Source organism: Zea mays, chromosome 7 (assembly GCF_902167145.1).
Source record: "Zea mays cultivar B73 chromosome 7, Zm-B73-REFERENCE-NAM-5.0, whole genome shotgun sequence".
NCBI classification, from domain to species: Eukaryota; Viridiplantae; Streptophyta; class Magnoliopsida; order Poales; family Poaceae; genus Zea; species Zea mays.
In genome coordinates, this window is record NC_050102.1 from 34,344,131 (window position 1) to 34,367,670 (window position 23,540).

At 43.8% G+C, this 23,540-nt stretch overlaps 1 protein-coding gene across 1 annotated transcript; it reads right to left on the reverse strand.

Annotated features, from left to right (window-relative positions):
* Positions 1-4,129: 4,129 nt before the first annotated feature.
* On the reverse strand, positions 4,130-5,691 carry LOC103632243 (CASP-like protein 1D1). Its single transcript, XM_008654058.4, has 3 exons — positions 5,229-5,691; positions 4,990-5,116; positions 4,130-4,379 (listed from the first exon to the last, which is right to left on the reverse strand). Exons 1-3 carry the CDS (start codon positions 5,468-5,470, stop codon positions 4,158-4,160), a joined length of 591 nt encoding a protein of 196 aa, XP_008652280.1. The 5' UTR covers positions 5,471-5,691; the 3' UTR covers positions 4,130-4,157.
* Positions 5,692-23,540: the final 17,849 nt, after the last annotated feature.

Below are 23,540 nucleotides of genomic sequence, written 5' to 3' on the forward strand. Positions count from 1 at the left end.
TGGCCAACGCAACACATACATTACGAGTCTCTTCGGCTTTCTCACGGTGAATGGCATCAAAGTGTTTCCATGCGGGCGGCGGGCTGGCGGCGGCGTGCTGGGCGCGTGGGGCGGGCGGCGGTCGAGTTGCGTCGTGGGGCGCAGCCGGACGGCGGCGGCCCGGCGCGTGGGGCGCGGATGGACGGCGGGGGGCGAGCGGCGGCGTGCCGGGCAGGTGGAAGAAGGAAGAAAGTGAAAGGAGAGAAGGAAAGGAGAAGAGAGAATAGGGCCACGGGTGGCGGTATACTTACCTTCTTTGTCGAGTGCCTGCGATCGACAAAGATTTTGTTAAAATTTAAAAATAAACTTTGTCGAGTGTCGGATCGCGGGCACTCGGCAAAGATGTCTTTGCCGAGTGCTAGCTAGATAGGCACTCGACAAAGATCTGTTCTAGGGTCTTTGCCGAGTGCCAACGGACAGGCACTCGACAAAGATGTCTTTGCTGAGTGCTAGCTGGACAGGCACTCGGTAAAGCTCTGTTCTAGGGTCTTTGCCGAGTGCTAGAGGCCAGGCACTCGGTAAAATATATTTTATGTTTTTTTTATTTTTGGCAACCAAACTTTTTGTGGTGTGTTCCTACACTATGTAGACCTACAAGTACCATTTTGGTACAATTATAAAAGTGTTTTTTATAACTATTAGATTTAGTTCGTTTATTTGAATTTCTTAGGAAAATTCAAATTTGAACTATAAGTCACTCGAAACTTGGAAAACCCTGCATGCAAAAATTATATTCATGCTATTTGGCACAAGTTACGACCGATTTCAGGAGGGGACTGGAAACTTCGAGCACCAACCTGACTAAACATGACCGTGAACTTGCCATCCACATGTTTAAAAATTGTATAAAACCCAAACAAAGTCAGAAAATCATGAAATTTGTCAACATGTCATGATATCATATATAGAGGTTGTGATAAAAATTTGAGAAAGTTTCGAAAAAGTTATGACGCATGTGTAGAAACCTAAGAGATCCACACATGAAATCATAAAGTTTCAATTTGGATCTCTTAGGTTTCTACACATAGTGTGTCACAGCTCTCTTGAAACTTTCTCAAATTTTTATCACATCCTCTATATATGATATCATGACACGTGGACAAGTTTCATGATTTTCTGACTATATTTGTGTTTTATACAAATTTTAAACATGTGGATGGCAAGTTCACGGCCATGTTTAGTGAGCATGTAGCTAGAAGTTTCCGGTCTGCTCCTGAAATCGGTCGTAATATGTGCTAAATAGCATGGGTATCATTTTTGCATGCACGGTTTTCCAAGTTTCGAGTGACTTGCAGTTCAAATCTGAATTTTTCGAAGAAATTCAAATAAACAAACTAAATCTACTAGCTATTGAAAACACTGTTATAATTGTTCCAAAATGGTATATGTAAGTCTACATAGTGTAGGAACATACCACAAAAAGTTTGGTTGCCAAAATTTAAAAAATAAAAATATGATTTGTCGAGTGCCCAAAAAAGGCACTCGGTAAAAAGGTCACTCGGCAAAGAATCCTCTTTGCCGAGTGTCAACCCTCGGCCATCGGTAAAGGTTAACGACCGTCAGCTTTCGACGGCCGCTGACGGCTCTTTGCCGAGAGCCGCCTTCGCCGAGTGTTTGACACTCGGCAAAGATGTCTTTGCCGAGTGTCCTGCACTCGGTAAACGAGCTCGTTACCGAGAGCAGGACTTTGCCGAGTGCGGCTCTCGGCAAAGGCTTATTTGTCGAGTATCCGACAAAAAGCACTCGGCAAAACTCCTGACACTCGGCAAAGGTTCGGATTCCGATAGTGGTTATCAAACACACACAGTGTTTTCCATGTTGTTTCAGTTTTACTCGAGTTTTGTCTCATATAATACCCATATTTATGTTTATGCAGTGACCAAGATAGCGATGGGCACCGAGCCCCTCTACATCCCCGATCCCATAGAGCTTCGCTGAAGCTCCCTAAAATTTAAAACATACACATCATAATCAGTACAATGTAGAGGAGGGGCCCATATAATATAGCGGTTTAGTTAGCCGCTTCTAATTTTTTTGGCTTCGTCCCTATGTTTATGTGTGTATATCTGTGTCAAGATTAGAATAAGAAAATAGAATATAAAAAAAACAAAGGAAGATCCACGGGCTCTAACCAGTCTTTCCTCTCGCACTCCCTCACCGAGGCCCAACAAGCACAGGTGCGTGCCCACGAACCAGTTCTCATTGATTGAGTACTTGACGATACTTGACAGGGCCAAGAGACTAGCTAACTAACTCGCCAAGGCAAAATTTAGCTATTTAATAGCAAAATAAATCTCCAACAGACTAGCTATATGACTCGTAAGTTATCTGGCTCTCTAAATTAGCTCTCTCACTAGGTAAATTTAGCTAGCCACCTGACTAGCCAAACTAGATATATAATCTGTTGGACTGAAATGCAGATATAGAGTGTAATCTTTTTGAAAACGTAAATAAATAGTCAAATAGAGAGCAAAAAATAAAGAGTCTCTTGAAGATGCTCTTAGGAATAGTATATATAGGAACCTTACATGGATTAGTTAAAAAAACATAGAAAAACACAGGATTCAAGAAATATTCCTTCAAGCAGAAAATAAATCTGAACCAAGTGCAGCACCATATATTTGTTTGTGTTCTACTACGTAACTAAAACTAACAATGAAATGCTGTCTCTCTGCACAGACAACAGATGAACCAGCAGCTGGAGCAATGACACATATACAACAACGACAACGATGACCGGGGATATATATATATATATATATATATATATATATATATATATATATATATATATATATATATATATATATATATATATATATATATATATATATATATATATATATATATATATATACTGTACTTATATATTACACCTGGGTGCATTCAATATAGAGAATGCACCCAGGCCGAACCTACGTGCCAGGTCCGAGCCAACCGTCCCACCCAGGCCGTCTTCGTCCCTCCCGCACGCTCCGGACAGAACCTTTTCACTTTCCCGCCCCCGCCCCTCTTTCTCCGTGAACGGCTCCTCCGCGAACGGCTCAACCTCTTCACATAAGTTGCAATCACACCAGACTTGCAGTTGCAATTACACCAGACAGCAGTTGCAATCATTGTTTTGTTTTAACAGATTTTTGGACATAGTTATATAGGAGTTGCAATCACACCAGACCAGCAGTTGCAATTACACCAGACAGCAGTTGCAATCATTGTTTGTTTAACAGATTTTTGGACATAGTTATATAGAAGTTGCAATCACACCAGACCAGACGTTGCAATTACACCAGATAACAGTTGCAATCATTGTTTGTTTAACATATTTTTGGACATAGTTATATAGAAGTTGCAATCACACCAGACCCACAGTTGCAATTACACCAGACCAGCAGTTGCAATCTTGTTTGTTTAACAGATTTTTGGACATAGTTATATAGAAGTTGCAATCATACCAGACCAGCAGTTGCAATTACACCAGACCAGCAGTTGCAATCATATTTTTAACAAAATTTCTCAGAGTTATTCAGTACTTGCAATCACATCAGAGCAACTCAGCAGTTGCATCCACACTACACCAGCAGTTGCAATTACAACACACAATCGGTTGCAATCATTTTGTTTACATTTTTTTAACAGATATTTGGGTAAAATTATACAACAGTTGCAATCACACCTAATGCGGGCTTGCAATCCCACCTAATGCGGGGGACAAAGAGGCACGCTGATAGAGAGGCGCGCGGCGGCGCGAGGACATGGAGGCGCTCGACGGCGGTGGGATTTAGGGGAGGAGCATCGAGGCGATTCAAGGTGCGGTAGCTAGAGGATCGGAGGAAGGAGGAGACGGCGGCGGCGCGGGGACAGGGATGCGCGCGGCGGCGGCGGGAGGCAGGGAGGCGCGCGGAAACGCCTGGGTGCATTCAATATAGAGAATGCACCCAGGTGCATTTTAGCAGCGCCGTATATATATATATATATATATATATATATATATATATATATATATATATATATATATATATATATATATATATATATATATATATATATATATATATATATATATATATATATATATATATAAAATATGACATGCAACAACGGCAGATGTACTGAGGTAGCTAGCGACTGCGGCGGTACAAGGAGTGGGCGTTGAGGATGGCAAGCAGGACGAGGATGATGGAGGCGACGAGGCCTAGGAAAACGGAGCTGCCGATGTGACGACAGAACTTGCCGTAGATGTTGCAGATCTTGTTCCAGTTGGTGTGCGAGTTGCCCTTGAGGCCGATCCACGCTACACCACCTCCTGAACCGGTCGCCGAAGCCATGATAGCTGCGTATAACTGCCGCCATACACATATGCACGCACAAGTAAATAGATTATTTCCTTCTGTTAGCTGGATAAACATATAGTAAGCTGTTCTTGAGAGTCTTCGAAGAATATGGGCTGGTTGACTTCAAATTTTGGGGCTAAATACTTTCAATAAGGTCTGCATCATACAGAAGTGAAATACTCCCTCCTCAGAATACAAGTCATTCCAAGATTTTTGGAGAGTCAAAGTTTTTAAAATTTGTAAATTTAGTAAAACTTGAAAAAACTTTGACTCTCCAAAAATTTTAGAATAACTTATATTTTTGTACAGAGTGAGTAATTTATATTGCATTTGACTTTTCTGTACTATGTTTGACCAGCTTATCTTATTTTTTAAAAAAAAACTAAAAAACCAGCATACTTAAAATACATTAGATGCTAAAACGATACTACAATAAAAGTTAATAATAATAATAATATTATTTTTTTGAATAAGGCGAGCCAATTAAATTTGAGGTAAAAAGGTCAGATAAATTATAAATTGAAAGGAAGGGGATATAGATGGGTTAATAGCTTTGTGTGAATGGAATATATTCTTCAAGTTTATCAATTAATTTGAATATAACAAAGAAGGCGCTCACCACATCGAGCAGAACAAGCAGGAAGAGAGTCCTGGTGGCGGGAAACGAGCCGGAGACGAGCTTAAGCGAGGCGAGGGCCGTCAGCAAGCTGTAGAAGCACGTCACGACGAGAGCCACCAGCAGATATCTACGAGATGGAGATCGAGCAAAGAGCAGAGCCGACGTCAAAGTCACCTCCGACAATCAATCAAGGCGCCGTGACGACAAATTATATAGAACATCGTTTTTGCACTACTCACATGAGCGCCGGCGAGTCCGTGAACTTGGCGGGTCGGGAGAGGAGGAGCCCCGGGAACTGCGGGATTGGCACGCGCACCGTCTGCTTGGCGGTGGCCAGCAGGACCAGCCCCGCGAGCGTCACCGCGAACAGGAGCACCCGAAGGGCCGGGTTGGCGCCGGAGAAGCTTCTGCACGCCGGAAGGGACGGCGCCTGCTGCTTGCCGCCGGACTCCGTCGGCGTCGTGGCGTCCACGGTGGCCATATGTATGTGGTCGCTGGCTAATGAGAGCGATGGAGCGAGAGCTAGCTAGCTGGGCGCCGTCGTCGATCGGTGCGTGGCTGTTCCTTCCGGCTGGCCTGCTGCTGTGTGTTGCGGCACGGCTGTAGACTGCGTTCTGCGTACATAGATGTTGGTATATGTATAGCCGACGGAGAACGCGTACGCCGTCAACTTGTCTGATAAGGCAGCAGCGGCAGCAGCCAGCCTCAGCCCCTAGGTAGAAATTTATTTGTCCATAGCTAGCTGGAGCTTTGATTAGTTTTGGTCTGACTAGCTATGCCAATACACGTCATACTCTTGACACATCAGTAGAAGACATCGCAATCCACATGCAGAGCAAGCAACCTCAGCTCACGGCTGTTATATATCAAACAATACCACGTACGTTGATTTCAAGTGATTTGTTCACACTCGACAAAGTCAGATGATATCGAGATGAAACGGCACTACTGTTCTGGCATTAGTACCAAACAAGCAATACAAACTAAACTCGATCCGGACCGCCTCCTCCTACTCCTACTCCTCTCCCTCGACTATTTAGCCACGCATCATCGGCTGCAGCGCTGTTTAGCCACGCATCACCGGCTGTAGCGCAAGAGGGTAATGCTTATCTTATCTAGTTGTTAGGCGAGATGTGGGGGAGAAAAAACAGGCGCCGTGTATCACATGACGCACAAATCTGTGGAGTGGCGGTCGCCTCAAGTCCTAGCGCGGAGCAGGGGCGCCTAAGGGTCGGACGAGACTGAAGAGGGTCGGGTGAACCACACCTGGCTTGAAGGGGTCGGCCGAATCGGACATGAGCAAGCGAACCACACACAATTCGAGGGTTAAACGCGTGGGAGGCTGACTGCCCCGTACTTAGTCTCATCGTTATTGTTGAGCACCATTTGTGGCATTATGCACGGTCGGAAAGTCCGGCTCTATGGCTGGATAGTCCGGGCCACAGACGGTCTGCCCCCTAGGCGTGGGCGGTCCGCGATTAGATCAGATTAGGCGTGACTAACTCCTTTTTCACGCATGCTTATCCATCTAAACTCGTGAATAATGTTGGGGAACGCCTATGAACCGATCCAGACCTCCCCCTTATATATATGAAGGTGTACGACCGATTCCACGCACCAATAATCGAATCAAATCAATATATCTTCCATTTCTTTACTTTTTTTCCCTAGGAGTAGCAAGTAACGTAGCCTTCTATACCTCAATATTCACCTCTCTTCGACTCTACATCGCCTGGAGGTGTCTTGCCTGGCCTACCGATCCCAATACAAACCCTAGAATCACTCCTCCCTAATGGGTCCCTCTCAGGAGGCGAGATCCAACTACCGTTGGCAAACACGCGGACCGTTCGGCCACCAGGTGTGGACCGTCTGGCCACCAGGAACGGACCGTCCAGCCACCAGGCATGGGTCATCTAGCGTGATGCAGGGAAACCCGCTCCTCCTGCTAGGTCGTGGACCATTCGGCCCTTAGCCACGGACCATCTGGACCTCCACAGAGGTCGCCAAACGAAACAACTCCCAGTGTTTGGTGCCTAGATCTGCGCCAACACACTTTTTGGCGACTCCGCTGGGGAACCTAAGATTGCATCTATCAGATCAGCCCCATATGGTCGGTCCAAGGGATAACTCCAATCTCTCACCAAGCAATATCATCAAACCAACTACGGATGGCCTATCGGTATGGGTCGGTCCAAGGGATAACTCCGATCCCTCCCCAAGCAATATCATCAAATCAACTATGGATGGCCTATCAGTTGAAGAATATCAGAGGCTGGAAGAAGCTAAGAACAAGATGCAGGCAGAAGTTGACGAGTTGTTCTTTGCTGATTTCAAGGTCGACCTAAACCAGAAGCTCGTCCGAGAGAGGGAATACAACCTAGCGAATCTTCGACCCGCTGTGCTTGAACCCACTATAAGTAAATCTGATGACATCCAAGCTCTTCGATCTTACGTAGAAGAAAAGCAGGAACAGATGCAACAAATCTTAGGTGGGGTGCAAGAAGATAATAGGAGGCTAGCGCGTGCGTTTGATAAAACCGCCATTACTAAATTTCTATCGCACGAGGTCGAAACAAAACAACACCCAGAAGATTCATCGACTGCAAATGGGCATGCCCAATCCCAGCCCCTTTATGGGATGCTGGTGAACTCCTATAATGGCTAGCTGCATCCTCCACCGCCTATATGGGAACAACTCGTGCCCCTGCACACGGTCGGACAGTCCAGGCCTGAGACCGGACGGTCTGGCACAGCGGCGGTTGGCTCTGTCCCCCGCGATGAGCCACTGAAGATCGCGCTAGGGGTAGTAGAGATGCTCGGATCGTCCGGCTATACGAGTGATTCGTCCGAGCACGTCACCGAACCGTCCGGGTATTACATCTGACCGTCCGTGGTAGGGTATGAGGAGCAAAACGCAGAATATTACCAGCAATCCTACTACCAGCCCCAAACTAACGTCTCTCTAGCACCCACGGCTCCTTAAGTACAAGCCCTTTTTGGCCCTAAGAAGGCCGGAAAGGCCTAACGTGCAGTATGGAGTACCTAGGGCCAACATTAATACCCCACGTACATAACCCAAACCCATGGGCAAGGGAGCAGTATATTGATACACCATCATACACACATATGGACCAAAGGGCTGGTGGATTACCACCGGCCGCCATTGATATAGTTAGGGAGAAGATAACTGGGTCATTCTAAGACAAACTCGGAGTTAATGTGTCCCATGTGGGGCAGTCCTATTAGAGACCATACGATAGCTGATTCGACTATGGCCCATACCCACATGGGATGAGAATACCCAAATTTACAAAATTTTGGGTGACCAAGGGAGAAGCATGCATGAGCACATAGGCCAATTTTTAGCCAATTATGGGAATTGGCACATAAGTAAAAATTTTGTGTACGTTTATTTTCGTTATTCCTAACCGGCACTGCCTTCGCATGGTACGCCACCTTGCCACCTAACTCTATTTACTCTTGGGGAGACCTAGAGTAGAAATTTCATGACCATTTTTTCTCTGGGGATTATGAGTTAGATCTAGTCAATTTAACTACCCTACGCCAAGGGGAGGACAAATCAGTTAATGATTACATCTGGAGGTTCCGAGACACTAGAAACCGATGCTTCCAAATCCACATTGTGGAAAAACAATACGTAGGGTTAGCCCTTAATGGGATACATTATTATTTAAAGGAAAAATTAGAAGGCATCCAATTTTTTACGCTAGCTCAGTTACACTAGAGGGTTTGGCTTGCGAGAGCCGAAGCAAAGACACTACCAAAGTGGCTCGTCACAATGTCCATATAGTAGATTGTGGCCAGGATAGTTTGGATGATGAGCCACATGAAGTGTATGCCACTGAAATGGTTTGGCCAAAATAGGCCAAATATCTAGTTTGTTCCTCTCTATAACCGGCTCAGAATAAATGACAAGAGGAAGTTAAATTTACATTTAATGTTGTCTATTGTGACAAAATATTTGATGAATTGCTAAAGAGCAGCAATATTAAAATAACTCATACTATTCCATTTGTCGACGAGCTCAAATGCCATGCTTATTGTAAGTGGCACAACTCATTTTCTTATGCCACTAATGATTCTAATGTGTTTCGACAACTGGTCCAATCGGCCATTAACGAGGATCGGTTGAGATTTCAATAAATACAGGTGTACACAGAACCTTTTCCTATGAACATGGTAGATTTTGATGGTAACAAAGTCCTGGTTAAGCCTGACGTGGCTGATAAGGCCAAAGGCAAAGAAATCATCATCGACAACTCTCGAGCTGCCGATGAAAATACCAAACCTAATTGCAGGAAAGTGGTTGCTAAGAAGACCCCTGATGGAGGGGAGACAGTGAAGATCACCATCACGACCTCCAACGCTAGGGGGCAAACGTGTGTAGGTGGTCAACCGCAGCTCCTTGTTTTACGCACCACGGACGATACGCGTCACTGACAGATAGTTCAAACGGACCTCACGAACGGTCCATCAGCACGCAGGAGCATCAACGACCTTGTACCTTCAGACCACGATGACCAGAAATAGGTACGTGGAAGACAAATGCAGCTAAAGCGTCAGGTCGGCTGATCAATGTTGGTCCATCTTTTGATCAATTATTATCTAAATATGTCAAAAAAGGATTGGTCCCCATGGTCGGCCAGCAAAGCGACCTCACTCACCTTCCCAGGAGGTGCAGGTAAAGTCAATTGGTCATCCCAAAACAATATCTAGTTAGTACAAAACATACCTTCATGGACACCTCCATCCCAGTATGCACATGTGCCATATCATTATGCATACCCACCACCACCCTATGCGACAAATAAAATGTGGGGGCATGCCACCATATCCATATGGGAGGCCATAATATTCTGCTTGGGGGCACCCCAGGTTTCAGTGCTTGACAGGTTAGCACCACCAGTGCAAGACCGATTGAGTTTGCCTCAATCCAGTCATCAGACACAGGAACAACAAGATTTTCAAAACACTTGACCACCAAGGCCGACCAATACGGCAGCGGGGCATGGAGAGAAAGTGTCCACAATTGAAGCTACCAATGCTAAAAGAACAACCAACAGGGATGTTATCAAGATAGGCACAATAGACGTCATCATACAAAGAAATAACGAAGGGCCGATGTTTTTTGGTGAATCGGCCAAAACAAAGGAGAAGAAATACATAGAAACAACTAGTAAAACATCGGACACAAAATACTTCATTCCTCGATGGTGCCCATTGGGACTAACACGCTCACAAAAGCACAAATTGTAGCGTCTGAGAGCAAACGAGCTGCAGGGAAAAGGAGACATAAAATTATTCAATGATACACATCCACAATACCCACCACCACAGAAGAGGTGGAAACCAAAGGTTGCCGAAGCGACTCAAGCGGTCGTAAAAATAGAAAACAAATAAACACATATACAATTCCCTACATGTACTGCAGATAGTCCGGCTCCAGCAGCTAGACCGTCCGAACCTCGCGACTAGCGCAGACCGTTTGACCCCTACGTTTGGACCGTTTGCGCCTCACCAGGAAGCATCCAAAGACATGATAATGCCTATGGATGAGTACAACATCAAAGAGGACGACCTACAAGGTGGAGACCTGGTCGACTATGGAGCTTTGCCCGGGCACCCAGGAATGGATGTTAATGTAATTATATTTTTAGCTGATTACACTATTATCGGTAACGATGAACCTATAGTTGATCAATTAGATTTTGGTCCTAAAGAGGCAGTCTTCACCAAACAAAAGGAATCTGTTGACCACTTAAAACCGCTCTATGTGCACGATCATGTTGATGGAATACCGATCTCCAATATGTTGGTAGATGGTGGAGCAACTGCATGCCTTATTTGTTATACAGTAAATTAGGAAAGCAGGACAATGAGCTGATCAGGACTAATATGATGCTCAGCGGCATTAGCAGTGACAGTTCAATCGAGGCCAAGGGTGTCATGTCCGTTGAGTTAACCATCGGGACAAAGACCCTCACTGCCGCTTTTTTTATCGCCGAGGTACATGGGAATTATAGTCTTTTGGGCAGAGATTGGATTCATATGAATCAATGTATACCTTCTACTTTACACGAGATATTATTGCAATGGGTAGGTGATCTCGTAGAAAAGGTACATCCAGATGCATCAACTTGTGTTGCTTTAGCCGATGCCACGTACTTTGGACCTATGAGACTGCCACATGTCTCAAATGGGTTGATTTTTGTGATTATCAGTTTATAAGTATAAACAAGAAAGGCTTCATACTTTTAATGCTTGAGCCGATGGAGAATCAACTAAATCATAAATAAAGTTGAAATGATGCACACACCCAAAAGGACATGCCATGTTGGCAGGTTGCGGACGGTCCGGAGTACACCAAAGAACACCATAGTGCGAGGCCACTATCGTGGACAATCTAGCCCCTGAGGCTGGATGGTCCGATGGTGACTAGATAGCGCTGTAGTGCGAGGCCACTATCACAGACAGTCCGGTCCGTGAGGCCGGACGGTCCGACGGCCACTAGAGAACACCACACATGAAGGGATTTGTGGTACTCATCAGTCGACTCCAAAGATGAAGTGGCTAATGAGGAGATCTGGCTTCTATTGGCCTGGCGTGATAGCTGATTGTTTTACGTAATACAAAGATGTCAATTATGCTAGAAGTTTGGAGATATGCAATTAGTTCATGTTGCAGAACTGCATCCTATTATCAATCCTTGGTGTTGGGGCCTTCGTCTTCTGAAGGTCCTCAAAAACATGACTAACAATGTTTCCCAAGTGTGATACACATACAGGCACCTTCGGACTCAGGATGAAGTTGTACACAATATGGGAAGCAGGGTCGAAACGAAGGCTAAACCAGCGCCGAAGCTGCGCGCAAGGGAGCTTCGGCTCAGTACCAGAAAAAGGAACCAACTTAAGGAGGAAAAAGGCTATCTAGTCCCCAACAGATTGTTCTTAAGTCAATAGTAAACATGAAGGGCATGAATGTAATTTCACACAGGCTGCGACCTGTGTCTATAAATAGATGAACAGTACCCCTGTACTGTTCAAGCTGACTTGTATTCGCTCGTGCATCACACTTGCACCCTTGCCTTCTGTCAAGTCCGAAGGTACAAATGTAATTCAATACTGTTCTTATTCATTCATGATTATATAATAAAAGAGATATCAATGGTGTCATATGATTATCCATGTTATTTCTCATGTTTCATATGCTTCATCTTTCATTGATATATGCTATGATGAAGAAGGTATGTCCTTCTTGACCTTCGTCCGTAGATCGTTATATCCTTAGGGAAATAATGCTTCGAAGGACGAAGGGCATTAACCATTAACCTATTTTTGTGTTGCCTTGTTCTTAATTCATAGTATTTGAGAACAAGTCCCCAACATTGGCGCCCACCTCCGGTGTACTCACTTCCACAATCTTCGGTAAAGCATCGACCTTCATCATGCCGCCGAAGAAGATAACAGCGCCAGGTGCTGCACTACAGCCACTGGACACAAACCAGGAGACTCTCTCTCTTCGAGAGGCTCAAAGCAGAAGAGAAAGGCCACTAGTCCAACATTCCAGGAGGAGGAGCTGGACCAGGAGATCAGGGACATGGAAATTATCCACCAACAGGTGCAAAGGAAAAAGGAGAAGATGGCTCGGCTGGCCGATCTTCAAAGGAAGATCGATGAAGCTACTGAGGAAGTGTGTCATCTTCCTCAAGATGATCAAGACCGAAGGCCCCAACATAGGGAGCTTCGTCAAGAGGGCTTGTTCAACGAAGATGGATGGTACGATGATTTTAATCATGATACATTTACTTTTGATGATGCTTCTCCCTTGGCAGCAGAATTGCAGGCTATCCCATGGCCACAATCCTACAAGCCACCCCAGCTACCCATGTACTATGGGCACTCGGACCCAAAGCAATTCTTGATGAGCTATGAGGCAACAATATCCTCATACTGAGGCAATGCAGCTGTCATGGCAAAGTCCTTCGTCATGGCAGTCCGGAACGTAGCCCAGACATGGTATTCTTCCCTTCGACCAGGGACAATCACGTCATGGCAGAAGCTCAAGGACATGCTGGTTACCAGTTTCCAAGGCTTTCAAACGAAGCCAGTCACAGCTTAGGCCTTGTTCCAGTGCACGCAAGACCATGAGGAATACCTTCAGGCGTATGTCCGAAGGTTCTTGCGACTGAGAGTACAAGCGCCCATAGTGCCCAATGAAATTGTCATTGAGGCCATGATCAAGGGTCTTCGGCCAAGACCCATGGCTCAATACTTCACTAGAAAATCTCCCCAAACTCTGGAGAAGCTGCTTCAGAAGATGGATGAGTACATTCGAGCTGACAATGACTTTCGACAAAAAAGGGAAGAAGCTTACAGATTTTCTAAGATGACTAGGGGCTTCGAAGGAAGAATCTACCCCAGGCATGTCAGATCAATTCACAGCTCCAATCAGAATGACGATAAAGGAGGTCAGCTTCAGAGGCCACAACACACCTCACAGTCTTCGGGACAGCAGCAAAGCTCCTTCAGGCCACCAGCTCCAAGGCGCAGAGGCGCCAGGGGCTTCGGAGGAAGATATGGGGATCAGCCCAGGAGAATTTATTGCTTATTCTATGGAGAAGACAAGGGCCACACTACAAGAATGTGTCAAATCACTATTCTGAAACAAAAGGAGATCGCCGAAGCCAAAGCTCGGCAGAATCAGCCGAAGCAGGTCTTGCACACTGCTTCGTGCCACTGTCCCTACATACCAGAATACGTGGGCAATCAACCTACAACCTCTGTTGCTTCGGCAAGCCACTCACAGGCTTCTTGGCCTCAGCTTCCACCGCCACCACCCCTGCAGCACACTTACTCCTGAAGCCAACAGCCAGAAGGACGTCAACACTCCCAGGAACAGCATGACTTCAGGGAGGAATCCGAAGCTCGTATAGTCAATAGCACTATACCAGAATCAAAGCACATATACTGAGCGATATCCTACCTCTGAAATTCTTTTGAGTTCTACGTCATTTTACTTTTAATAAGGAACAAGTAATGTAAATTTAGTTTTAAATTCTTGTAATGATTTTGCTTCTATCAGAATGGAATACATCTTCCTCACAGAATTACGAAGCCTAAAAATCTTCTTCGCAAAATTGCCGAAGCTACAAAAGTTGTTCCTAAGGGAGTGCAGCTTAAATTTTAAGCTCAAAAGACGTTCCTAAGGGAATGCAGAGCCAAAATTGCCGAAGATACAAAAGTCGTTTCTAAGGGAGCACAGCGTAAGTTTTCTGCTCAAAACTCGTTCCAAAGGGAATGCAGAGCCAAATACCACCGAAATATAAGGCGAAGAAGTTCCAAAGTCATTCCTAAGGGGATGCATAACTTATACCACCGAAATATAAGGCGAAGAAGTTCCAAAGTCGTTCCTAAGGGGTGCAGAACTTATACCGCCAAAATAGAAGGCAAAGAAGTTCCAAAGTCGTTCCTAAGGGGATGCAGAACTTACATCGAAAAGTAAACGATGAAGAAGCTCAAAAGTCGTTCCTGAGGGGATGCAGAGCTTGTGTGTTTCAGTGTGGGCGTGTGGATGTGTGTCTTCGGCATTGACATCATTTTGCAACATATCATCACATCATTCCACATAGCATCACATCATACATCATATCACATCAATGACACGAGAATCGAACACGGAGTTGATCTTCGGCGAATGCTTCGTAAAAATGAAAATGTTGTAAGGCACGAAGTAAGCTTCGGGAAATACAGCTTTATCAACCTTGTCACAAAAGAAGGGATCTATTTTTACGAAGCATGGATATTGTTATGAAGCATGGATCTTTTTATTTACAAAGCATGAAAAGAAGGGAAGGTGTTTTTTCACCAAAGGCTCAAAAACGGTACGTATGTAAAGTTTCATGCATCGCAAAGAAATGAATTACAATAATTTACATATTCGATTCAAAGCTACATACATCAAATATTACAATCTTGTTACAATAAAAGTACAATGTCGATTCTAGTGTCTCACATATTGACCATCTCAAAATGTTTTTACAATAAGTGCTAATCCTCTTTAAGGACATTCTCTGCAACTTCGTGCAGTAATTTGTTAACAACTTCATCAACAATGGATTCAGCCATGTTTATAATGTCTAGCGCTTCCTTCATTTTTGGATCCGCCAGGGGGTCGAACGGTTCCGGCGGCGGAGATAATTCAACTGAAGTAGGAAAAGTTAATCAGTCCGAAGCCACAAAAACAAATTGCCGAAGTTAAAAGCCAGAAAGCAATACCTATACGTTTTTTGCGCTCTGCAGCTTCTTCAGCTTGCCTTGCTTCTGCTCGGGCTTCATGGGTATCCTTTTCACTTTTCTTTATAATTTCGTGAGCCATCTCGTGGCCACCATTCACCCAGACATCATTGTAAAATCTTCCGCCCATCAAGGTTGCTTCAGCTGAAGGATCCTTCGTATCGTCTATAGAGAAGACAGCTTCGGCCTGGGCCATGGTCTTGATATGATCACATCATGCCTTCTCCAAGATGGCTAAAATTCCCCGTGCACCGGAAAACGCGCAAACATCCCCGCGATCACTTAAAATTTCTTCGAAGGTCTCGGCCTCTCCACTTATCCATTCAATAACGCCTTCGGGGTCGCCTCGTATGAAGTTCTCTTCGGCAGAATAGGCACCCACTTTGGCGAAACTTTCTTTTATTTTCTTCACACAATCTAAGGATTTTTCAAAGCATCTTTCCTTGGACGTGCGAAGTTCTTCAACATTTTTCTCTAAATGATTTTTCCAATATTCGCTGATTTCTCGGTTAGCTTCTGCGAGTGCGCATTTTTCCTTAGCTTCGGCCAGTTGCCTCCGAAGGTCTTCAGTTTCAATTTTTTGGGCTTTGGCCTGAGCTTTGAAACTAACTTCGTCTTCTTTCACTTTGTTAACCAAGGAAAGTAAGATTTTTTCTTTTTCAAGACCTTCGTTTCTTAATTCGATCACCTCTGAACGAAGGTTGTTCAGGGCCATTGTATAGCCTTCGTTCTCAATATTTTTCTGTGCCCTAAGGGCATTACTAAGAATCAAGCCCTGCAAGAGGAGGAAATAATTAAATATGATAAATGAAATACCTCATTTTCAAATTCAAATTTAACTTTTATACCTTTATGCTATTGTATGCTAGGCTGCCAGCTAGTTCATCCTTCGATAAAATCGAAAGGCCGTCTTCCAGCTTCGGGAATCCGATGCTTTTACCTATCTCCCGGCAAACGGATTTTTCTTTGTTATCCGGGAGATAGTACAAAAAGTCTTCTTCACCACTACCATTGAACACTAACGCCCCCTTCGGATATTTCAGTTTTTGGGCATAGTGTCGGGCTTCTAACATTTCTTCTTGGGATAGTTCTTTTCCCGAAGCATGGCGAATAATATAGTCAATGCTTTTGTTCGAAGCATCGAGAACAGGATTTTTGATATTTTCAGATGCAATTTGCTCTGCCGCCTTTTCTTCAAGTACGGCAGGCTCTATCTCGGTGAGCACTGAAGACCCAGCTTCGGCTTCAGCTTAAACTTGCGCAGCTTCGGCTTCTGCATGTCTAGTTTCGGCTTCGGCCTGCGACTTAGTTTCAGTTGGAGCAATTTTCTTTACAGGAGCAGGACTCAATGCCTTTGTAGTCTCCAGCAATGCATCCAGTACTTTGGCCATCCTTCTCCTCTTAGGAGTTGCAGCAGAAGTCTTTTGCGTCTTCGGCAGATTTGCCTCTATCGGAGGGCTCAGAATCTTTGACATTTTTTCCTCAATCTTCGGCTGTTCAGCCTTTTCAACCTTATCTACGACTGGCTCAATAATATGCGTCTTTGGCAATACAGTTGGTTCTTCAGCGCCCTGTACAGTCGAAGCGGTTTGTATTGCTTTGGCTGCTGAAGAGGACCCTGCGCCAAAGTCAGGCACCACGGTCGGTGCAATGTAACGTGGCCGGTGGGTCAGAACCTTCATCTTTTTGCCCTTCGGCACATGATCAACTGGGGGTGACCGAAGCAGCAATCTTCCTCTTTTTCTGTTGCCCTCGCAGCGGGTAGCGATAATCAGGGTAAATGAAGCCGATTGCATCAAAAACCCTGTTCAGTCTTTTCTTCCCCCAACCTCTGAAGGCTGCGGACAGAGCATTATCTTCGGCCTTGGAATAAGCTCCAAGCAGTTCATCACTGGTAGCTTCGATACACTTCAGTCAGTCGTTGTTTGACTCATCAAACTTCTCCCTGAATCTGAAGGTATACTTCAGTCGGACTAGACCACCTTCGCTAGAATCGGTGGTGGTCTCCTTCAGCATTTCCCACCTTTCTACAAGCAGCCATACCCTGAAGGCTATATGTTCCTGAATTAAATCTCTTGTACCAATGAAGGAGCAAACAATGCTAAAAGCCCTCTAACACGCTTCGACATCGTCATCAATTTGCACCTTCGGCCTTCGGAGGCCGAAGCGAGACCAGATGGGGCACATGGTTACTTCTTTAATTTCTTCCCTTGCCTTTAAATCATTCTTCACATAAAACCACTCTTCCATCTAGGCTCCGGGCCATCTCTTCCGAAACGTTGCCAGCAGGTGGCTTGCGTTGGGGCGAGCAATAAATCCATAACAACCGAAGTTGTTGTGGTACTGTTCTTTGCCAGTAGCTTTTGTCTCATATAAGAGTTCATGCATACTGTAGAAACACTTCGTGCTCGGCTCTAGCCCCTGACTCCTCACAGCCCAGACAAAAATCCCCATTCTCATTATAGCTTCGGGGGTGATCTGATGGAGGAAGATCTGGTAGATTTTTAGCACTTCAACTACAAACTTGCTCAAAGGGAACCGAAGTCCAGCCTTGAAGAAGCTTCGGTAAATTACAACCTCGTTTTCCTCAGGGGCAGGGACGTTGTTTTCCCTGCCAGCCCTCACAATAGACATGTCCCGAAAGTACCTTCCTCTCATGTTCTCAAGATGACTCTATTTAGTGGTCGATTTCCCGAAGACAGCGTGGCTTGGCCGCCAGGGCCGATCTTCAGAATCTTCATCCCCACTTTCCACATCATAGCTATCGCTGTCACCAGTATCTTCAGATAAACCTTCTAGTATCTTTTTAGTAATTTTCTCTGTGTTTGTCTTTTCCATCGATTCAATAAACCCAGCAATATAAGGATCCGCAACCTTCTTCTCCTCAAACAGCTTCGTCTCTTCAGTCAGCTTTGTCTCCGCAACAACCTTATTTTCCTTGGACATTTTTTCTCCAGACATGGTGAAACCGTGTCTTTTAGCCAAAGCTTAAAAAGCTTGAAAATCTAGCGAGCGCTAGTAAGCAAGAGTTAAAAGTTTGAGAAAATAATGCAAATGGCAGAAACAGCGTATCAAATGATGCTGGCGTGGGTTCATATTTATACGCCTAGCACGCTGCAACTTGGAGGGGCCCATCTGTCATTGATTGTTGCTATTCTAGCAAAGGGAAGGTGTTTTTTCGGACCTTCGGCTTAAGGCCTTCGTTCACGTTGTAGTCTGAATTCGTTGTCATAACAAATTAATACTGCGAGGGGCTACTGTTGGGGGCTTCGTCTTTCGAAGGTCCTCAAAAACATGACTAACAATGTTTCCCAAGTGTGATACACATACAGGCACCTTCGGACTCAGGATGAAGTTGTACACAATATGGGAAGGAGGGTCGAAACGAAGGTTGAACCAGCGCCGAAGCTGCGCGCAAGGAAGCTTCAGCTTAGTACCAGAAAAAGGAACCGACTTAAGGAGGAAAAAGGCTATCTAGTCCCCAACAGATTGTTCTTAAGTCAATAGTAAACATGAAGGGCATGAATGTAATTTCACACAGGTTGCGCCATGTGTCTATAAATAGATGAACAGCACCCCCGTACTGTTCACGCTGACTTGTACGCTCGTGCATCACACTTGCACCCTTGTCTTCTGTCAAGTCCGAAGGTACATATGTAATTCAGTATTGTTCTTATTCATTCATGATTATATAATAAAAGAGATATCAATGGTGTCATATGATTATCCATGTTATTTCTCATGTTTCATATGCTTCGTCTTTCATTGATATATGCTATGATGAAGAAGGCATGTCCTTCTTGACCTTCGTCCGAAGATCGTTATATCCTTAGGGAAATAATGCTTCGAAGGACGAAGGGCATTAACCATTAACCTATTTTTGTGTTGCCTTGTTCTTTATTCATAGTATTTGAGAACAAGTCCCCAACACTTGGCCCTTTAGAGGATGTGGTTGTATTTGTAGGAGAAATTCACCCTTCGTCATCAAAAGGGGATCGGTTTGTGTTAGTTGCCACAAATTATTTCGCCAAATGGATTGAAGTCGTTGCTTTGAAGAACATGACACATGGGGAAGTGATTGAGTTTATAACTGAGCATATTATTTATAGATTCGACAACCCCAAACTTTTACTATAGATTAGGGGACTTCTTTTTTGTCAAGGGAGGTACTAGAGTTTGCTAAATCATATAAAATCAAATTGCTCAATTCATCCCCATATTATGCTCAGGCCAATGAACAGGCTGAGTCTAGCAATAGGACATTGTTAACCTTATTAAGAAGAAGATATCTGATCATCCTAGGAATTGGCACAAGGTTTTGTTTGAGGCTCTATGGGTTCATAAAATATCTAAGCGTCGTGCTACTAAAGTTTCCCCTTTTGAGCTTGTTTATGGACAGGAAGTTGTTTTGCCTGTGGAGATTAGCTTAAATGCTATCAGCTTCGCCAGGCAAAATGATCTAGATGTTGGTGATTATTTTGATCTAATGATGAACAATATTGATGAGGTGACCAACAAGAGATTGGTGTCTCTAAGAGTGATCGAGAAGGATAGGATAATAGTTGCCAAAGCTTAAAATAAGAAGGTTATGACTAAGTCGTTCCAACTCGGAGACCTAGTGTGGAAGACTATCTTGCTGCTAAGAAGCAAAGACTGAAAGTTCGTCAAATGGCCCCCAAGCAAGGAAGGACCTTACAAAATCACACATGTGGTATCTGGTAATGCCTACATGTTAAAGCCTTTGCAAGGTGAGGACCAACCCAAAGCACTGAACGGTCGCTTCTTGAAGCAATATCATCCTAGTGTATGGCAAGATGCTTAGATAAGTTGATGTTGTCACATCGAGTTGAATCCAGCCTGCACTAGTGCTTTTGGTTCGCTTATCTTTCCTAAAAGGTAGGGGCATGTGTTAAGCACCATTTGTGGCACTGGGTACGGTCGAATGGTCTGGCTCTATGGCCGGACAGTCCGGGCCACGGACGGTCCACAATTAGATCAGACCAGGCATGATTAACCCCTTTCCACGTGTGTTTATCCATCTAAACTCATGGATTCTATTGGGGAACGCCTAGGAACGGATTGATACCTCCCCTATATATATGAAGGGTACCACCAATTGCGTGCACCAACAATCGAATCAAATCAATATATCTTACGTTCCTTTACTTTTTGCCCTAGGAGTATCCAATAATGTAGCCCTCTTCATCTCAATCTTCACATCTCTTCGACTCTACGTCGTATGGCGGCATCTTGGGTGGCCTGTCGATCCCAAGACAAACCCTAGGATCACTCCTCCCTGATGGGGGTCCCTCCCGGGAGGCAAGATCTAGGTGTCGTTGGCGAATGCCGCCACCCCTGCGCACACATAGACTGTTCGGCCATAAGGCACAGACCGTCCGACATGACGCATGGAAACCCTCTTCTGCTTCCAAGTCGCGGACCATCCGCGCCTCTGCAGAGAGCCTGCCAAGCGGAACAACTCCCAGTGATTTGCACCTAGATTTGCGCCAACAGTTACAATAGTCGTCGCAACATGAAGAAAAATAGGGGTCATTCATGTTCTACCTAACCTCCATACCTATTACATCTAAATCAACTATGATCTCTCACTCTGCTTGTACAGGGATGAAAAATGATGTTATGGACGGGCTAAGGGGCATGGTGAACCGACAGATATGGGGGTACGAACTAACACATCGGTACACTGACCATCTCGGGGCTGAAAATCACAGCTACAGGCAGCACTAAACTACCAACTCTGACATAGGCCTTCCGATGGGCCCAGTGATGAATGTTGGTACGGATCACTGCATCCGCATGAACCACACGCAACCCCTTCGATCAAGAGAAGTCAGCGAGGTCATGGCTAAGGGGAACGGACGACGAGGGCTAAGGACATAAGTAGAGTGTAGCACGACCATCCTTCCCGTAGACATCATCTACCCTTCTTCTTCAACGATTGTAATCGACCCCTCCCTTGGAATATAAAAGGGAGGGGGCTCGGGCTCTGATTCCCTCATTCGAACCCGATCATATTTAATCCAATATGATCAAACATAGACACATGCACACTCAGCTTGTAACTCAAACTACGAGCAGTCAGGTGCCGGTAGTGTAAGACACCAAAGACTAGAATAGGAATGTTCTTCCCAAACTAGTATAAACTCTTATGTTCTACTAGCACACCACCCAGGTCGAAAAACGTGCATCACAAATTTACTCGCCGATGATAATTTGAAACATCAACACTAAGATACTTCTAAAGACTTCAAGCATATAATTATGAAAAAAAATTTAAGGTAATTGGTTTTTATAGGTTTGATATAGAAGTGTAATTGTAGTATTCTTTATCATTTGAGCTAATGATATATATAGACTATATTTGTTAAGGGACATATGTCAAACTTTTTCTAAGAGATTATTGAATATTAATTTTATTATATGTAAAAACATGATATTTAATTATATATAGCATTTAACCGAGTGATACATTTAACAAAATAATGCAGATGGACCAACACTAGATGTACAATACAAATTTATGATCCAAAAAATTATTGATTACATAAGTGAATTTCTGCGTACGGTTGAGAGTCAAACTATATTGGGTTTTATATATTGTCCATGTAGAGAGTATGAGAAAAACAAGGATTACTCTTCATCATGACCCATTACTATGCACTTGATGCGAGGAGGTTTCATATCTAACTACATATATTGGACCAACCATGAAAAAGAGGTTATACAGAAAGACGATGAAGAAGAGAACAACAACATTATTTTGAACAATTTTCACTATGGTTCCTTTACAAATGCTATAATTGGTGAGGCTGAAGAGGTGAAGGTACTAATGTATTATCTCAAATGTTGCAAGATAGAGAGAGAGAAAAATGTGAAAATGAGAAGGTCAGAAAGAAGTTGGAGTGTATGTTAGAGGATCATAAAACACCATTGTACCTGAATTGTGAACAAGAGCATAATAAGTTCAATAACATTTTTGAATTCCTGCAGTGAAAGGTATGAAATGGTATGTTCAATAAGGATTTTAATAATCTATTAAAACTCATCAAGAAGATGCTTGCGGAGGGTAACAATATGTCTGTGGCAACATATGAAGCAAAAGTGGTTGTTCGCCCTATAGATTTGGAAGTGAAGAAGATGTGTGTGTGTCCTAAATACCTAATGATTGTACATTATACCATGGTGAGTATAACAAGAAATTGGAAGCATATCTGATCTACATCATGATATAAGATAAGACAACATGATCTAGGTGATGTTGGTGGGGAACCTAGAATGAAGAGAGATCCTATTGAGGTCATATGATACTTACCTATAATACCATATTTGAAGCGTCTATTTTGAGAAGGAAGACAATAAATTGAGGCACCCCATTAATAGGTCCTAGTGGAAAAAGCTGATAGAACATACCCAGAGTTTGTAGAGGATGTGAGGGGCATAATGTTCAATTTAAGCATGTATGATATGAATCCTTTTAGCGAAATGAGTAGGAGTCACATCGTATTCCATATGACTTTATGTATGTACAACCTAACTATCTGACTATGCCTAAAGTAGAAGTACATTATGAGGTCAATGCTTATACAAGGCCCAAAGCAACCTGACAACGACATTGATGTGTACCTAAAACCATTGGTTGAAGAATTTTTACTGTTCTTATATGAAGTAGTATGTATGTGGGACGAGCACAAATAAGAGGAATTTGACCTACAAGTTTTGCTTTTGGTAACCATCAACAACTAGCTCGAACTGTCAAACCTATCTGGGTAGTCAAAACAAAGGATTCGAGGCTTGCACTTATTGTTTGGATGAGATTAACATCACGTATTTAAAGCATTGTTGAAATGTTGTTTACATGGGACATCATTGGTTTATTATTGCTAAACATTCGATAAGGAAAAAAGATAAGCACTTCAATGGCAAGGAGACCTAAGCCAACCCATCCTAATGAGAACATTATATTCCATTGGTAAATCAATATTAGTGTAGTGTTTATGAAGGGATCTGGTAGACAACCAATTCTAAATGAAAATAGAAAGACACCCATATGGAAAAGAAGGTCAATATTTCTAGACATATCTTACTGCGAAGTATTAGATGCTCACCATGCAATCGACATGATGCATCTCACAAAAAATTATGTGTGAATCTATTGGGTTTCCTAGGCACGTAGAACAATGAAGACACAATAAACATTGGTAGGACTTGGAAGCTATA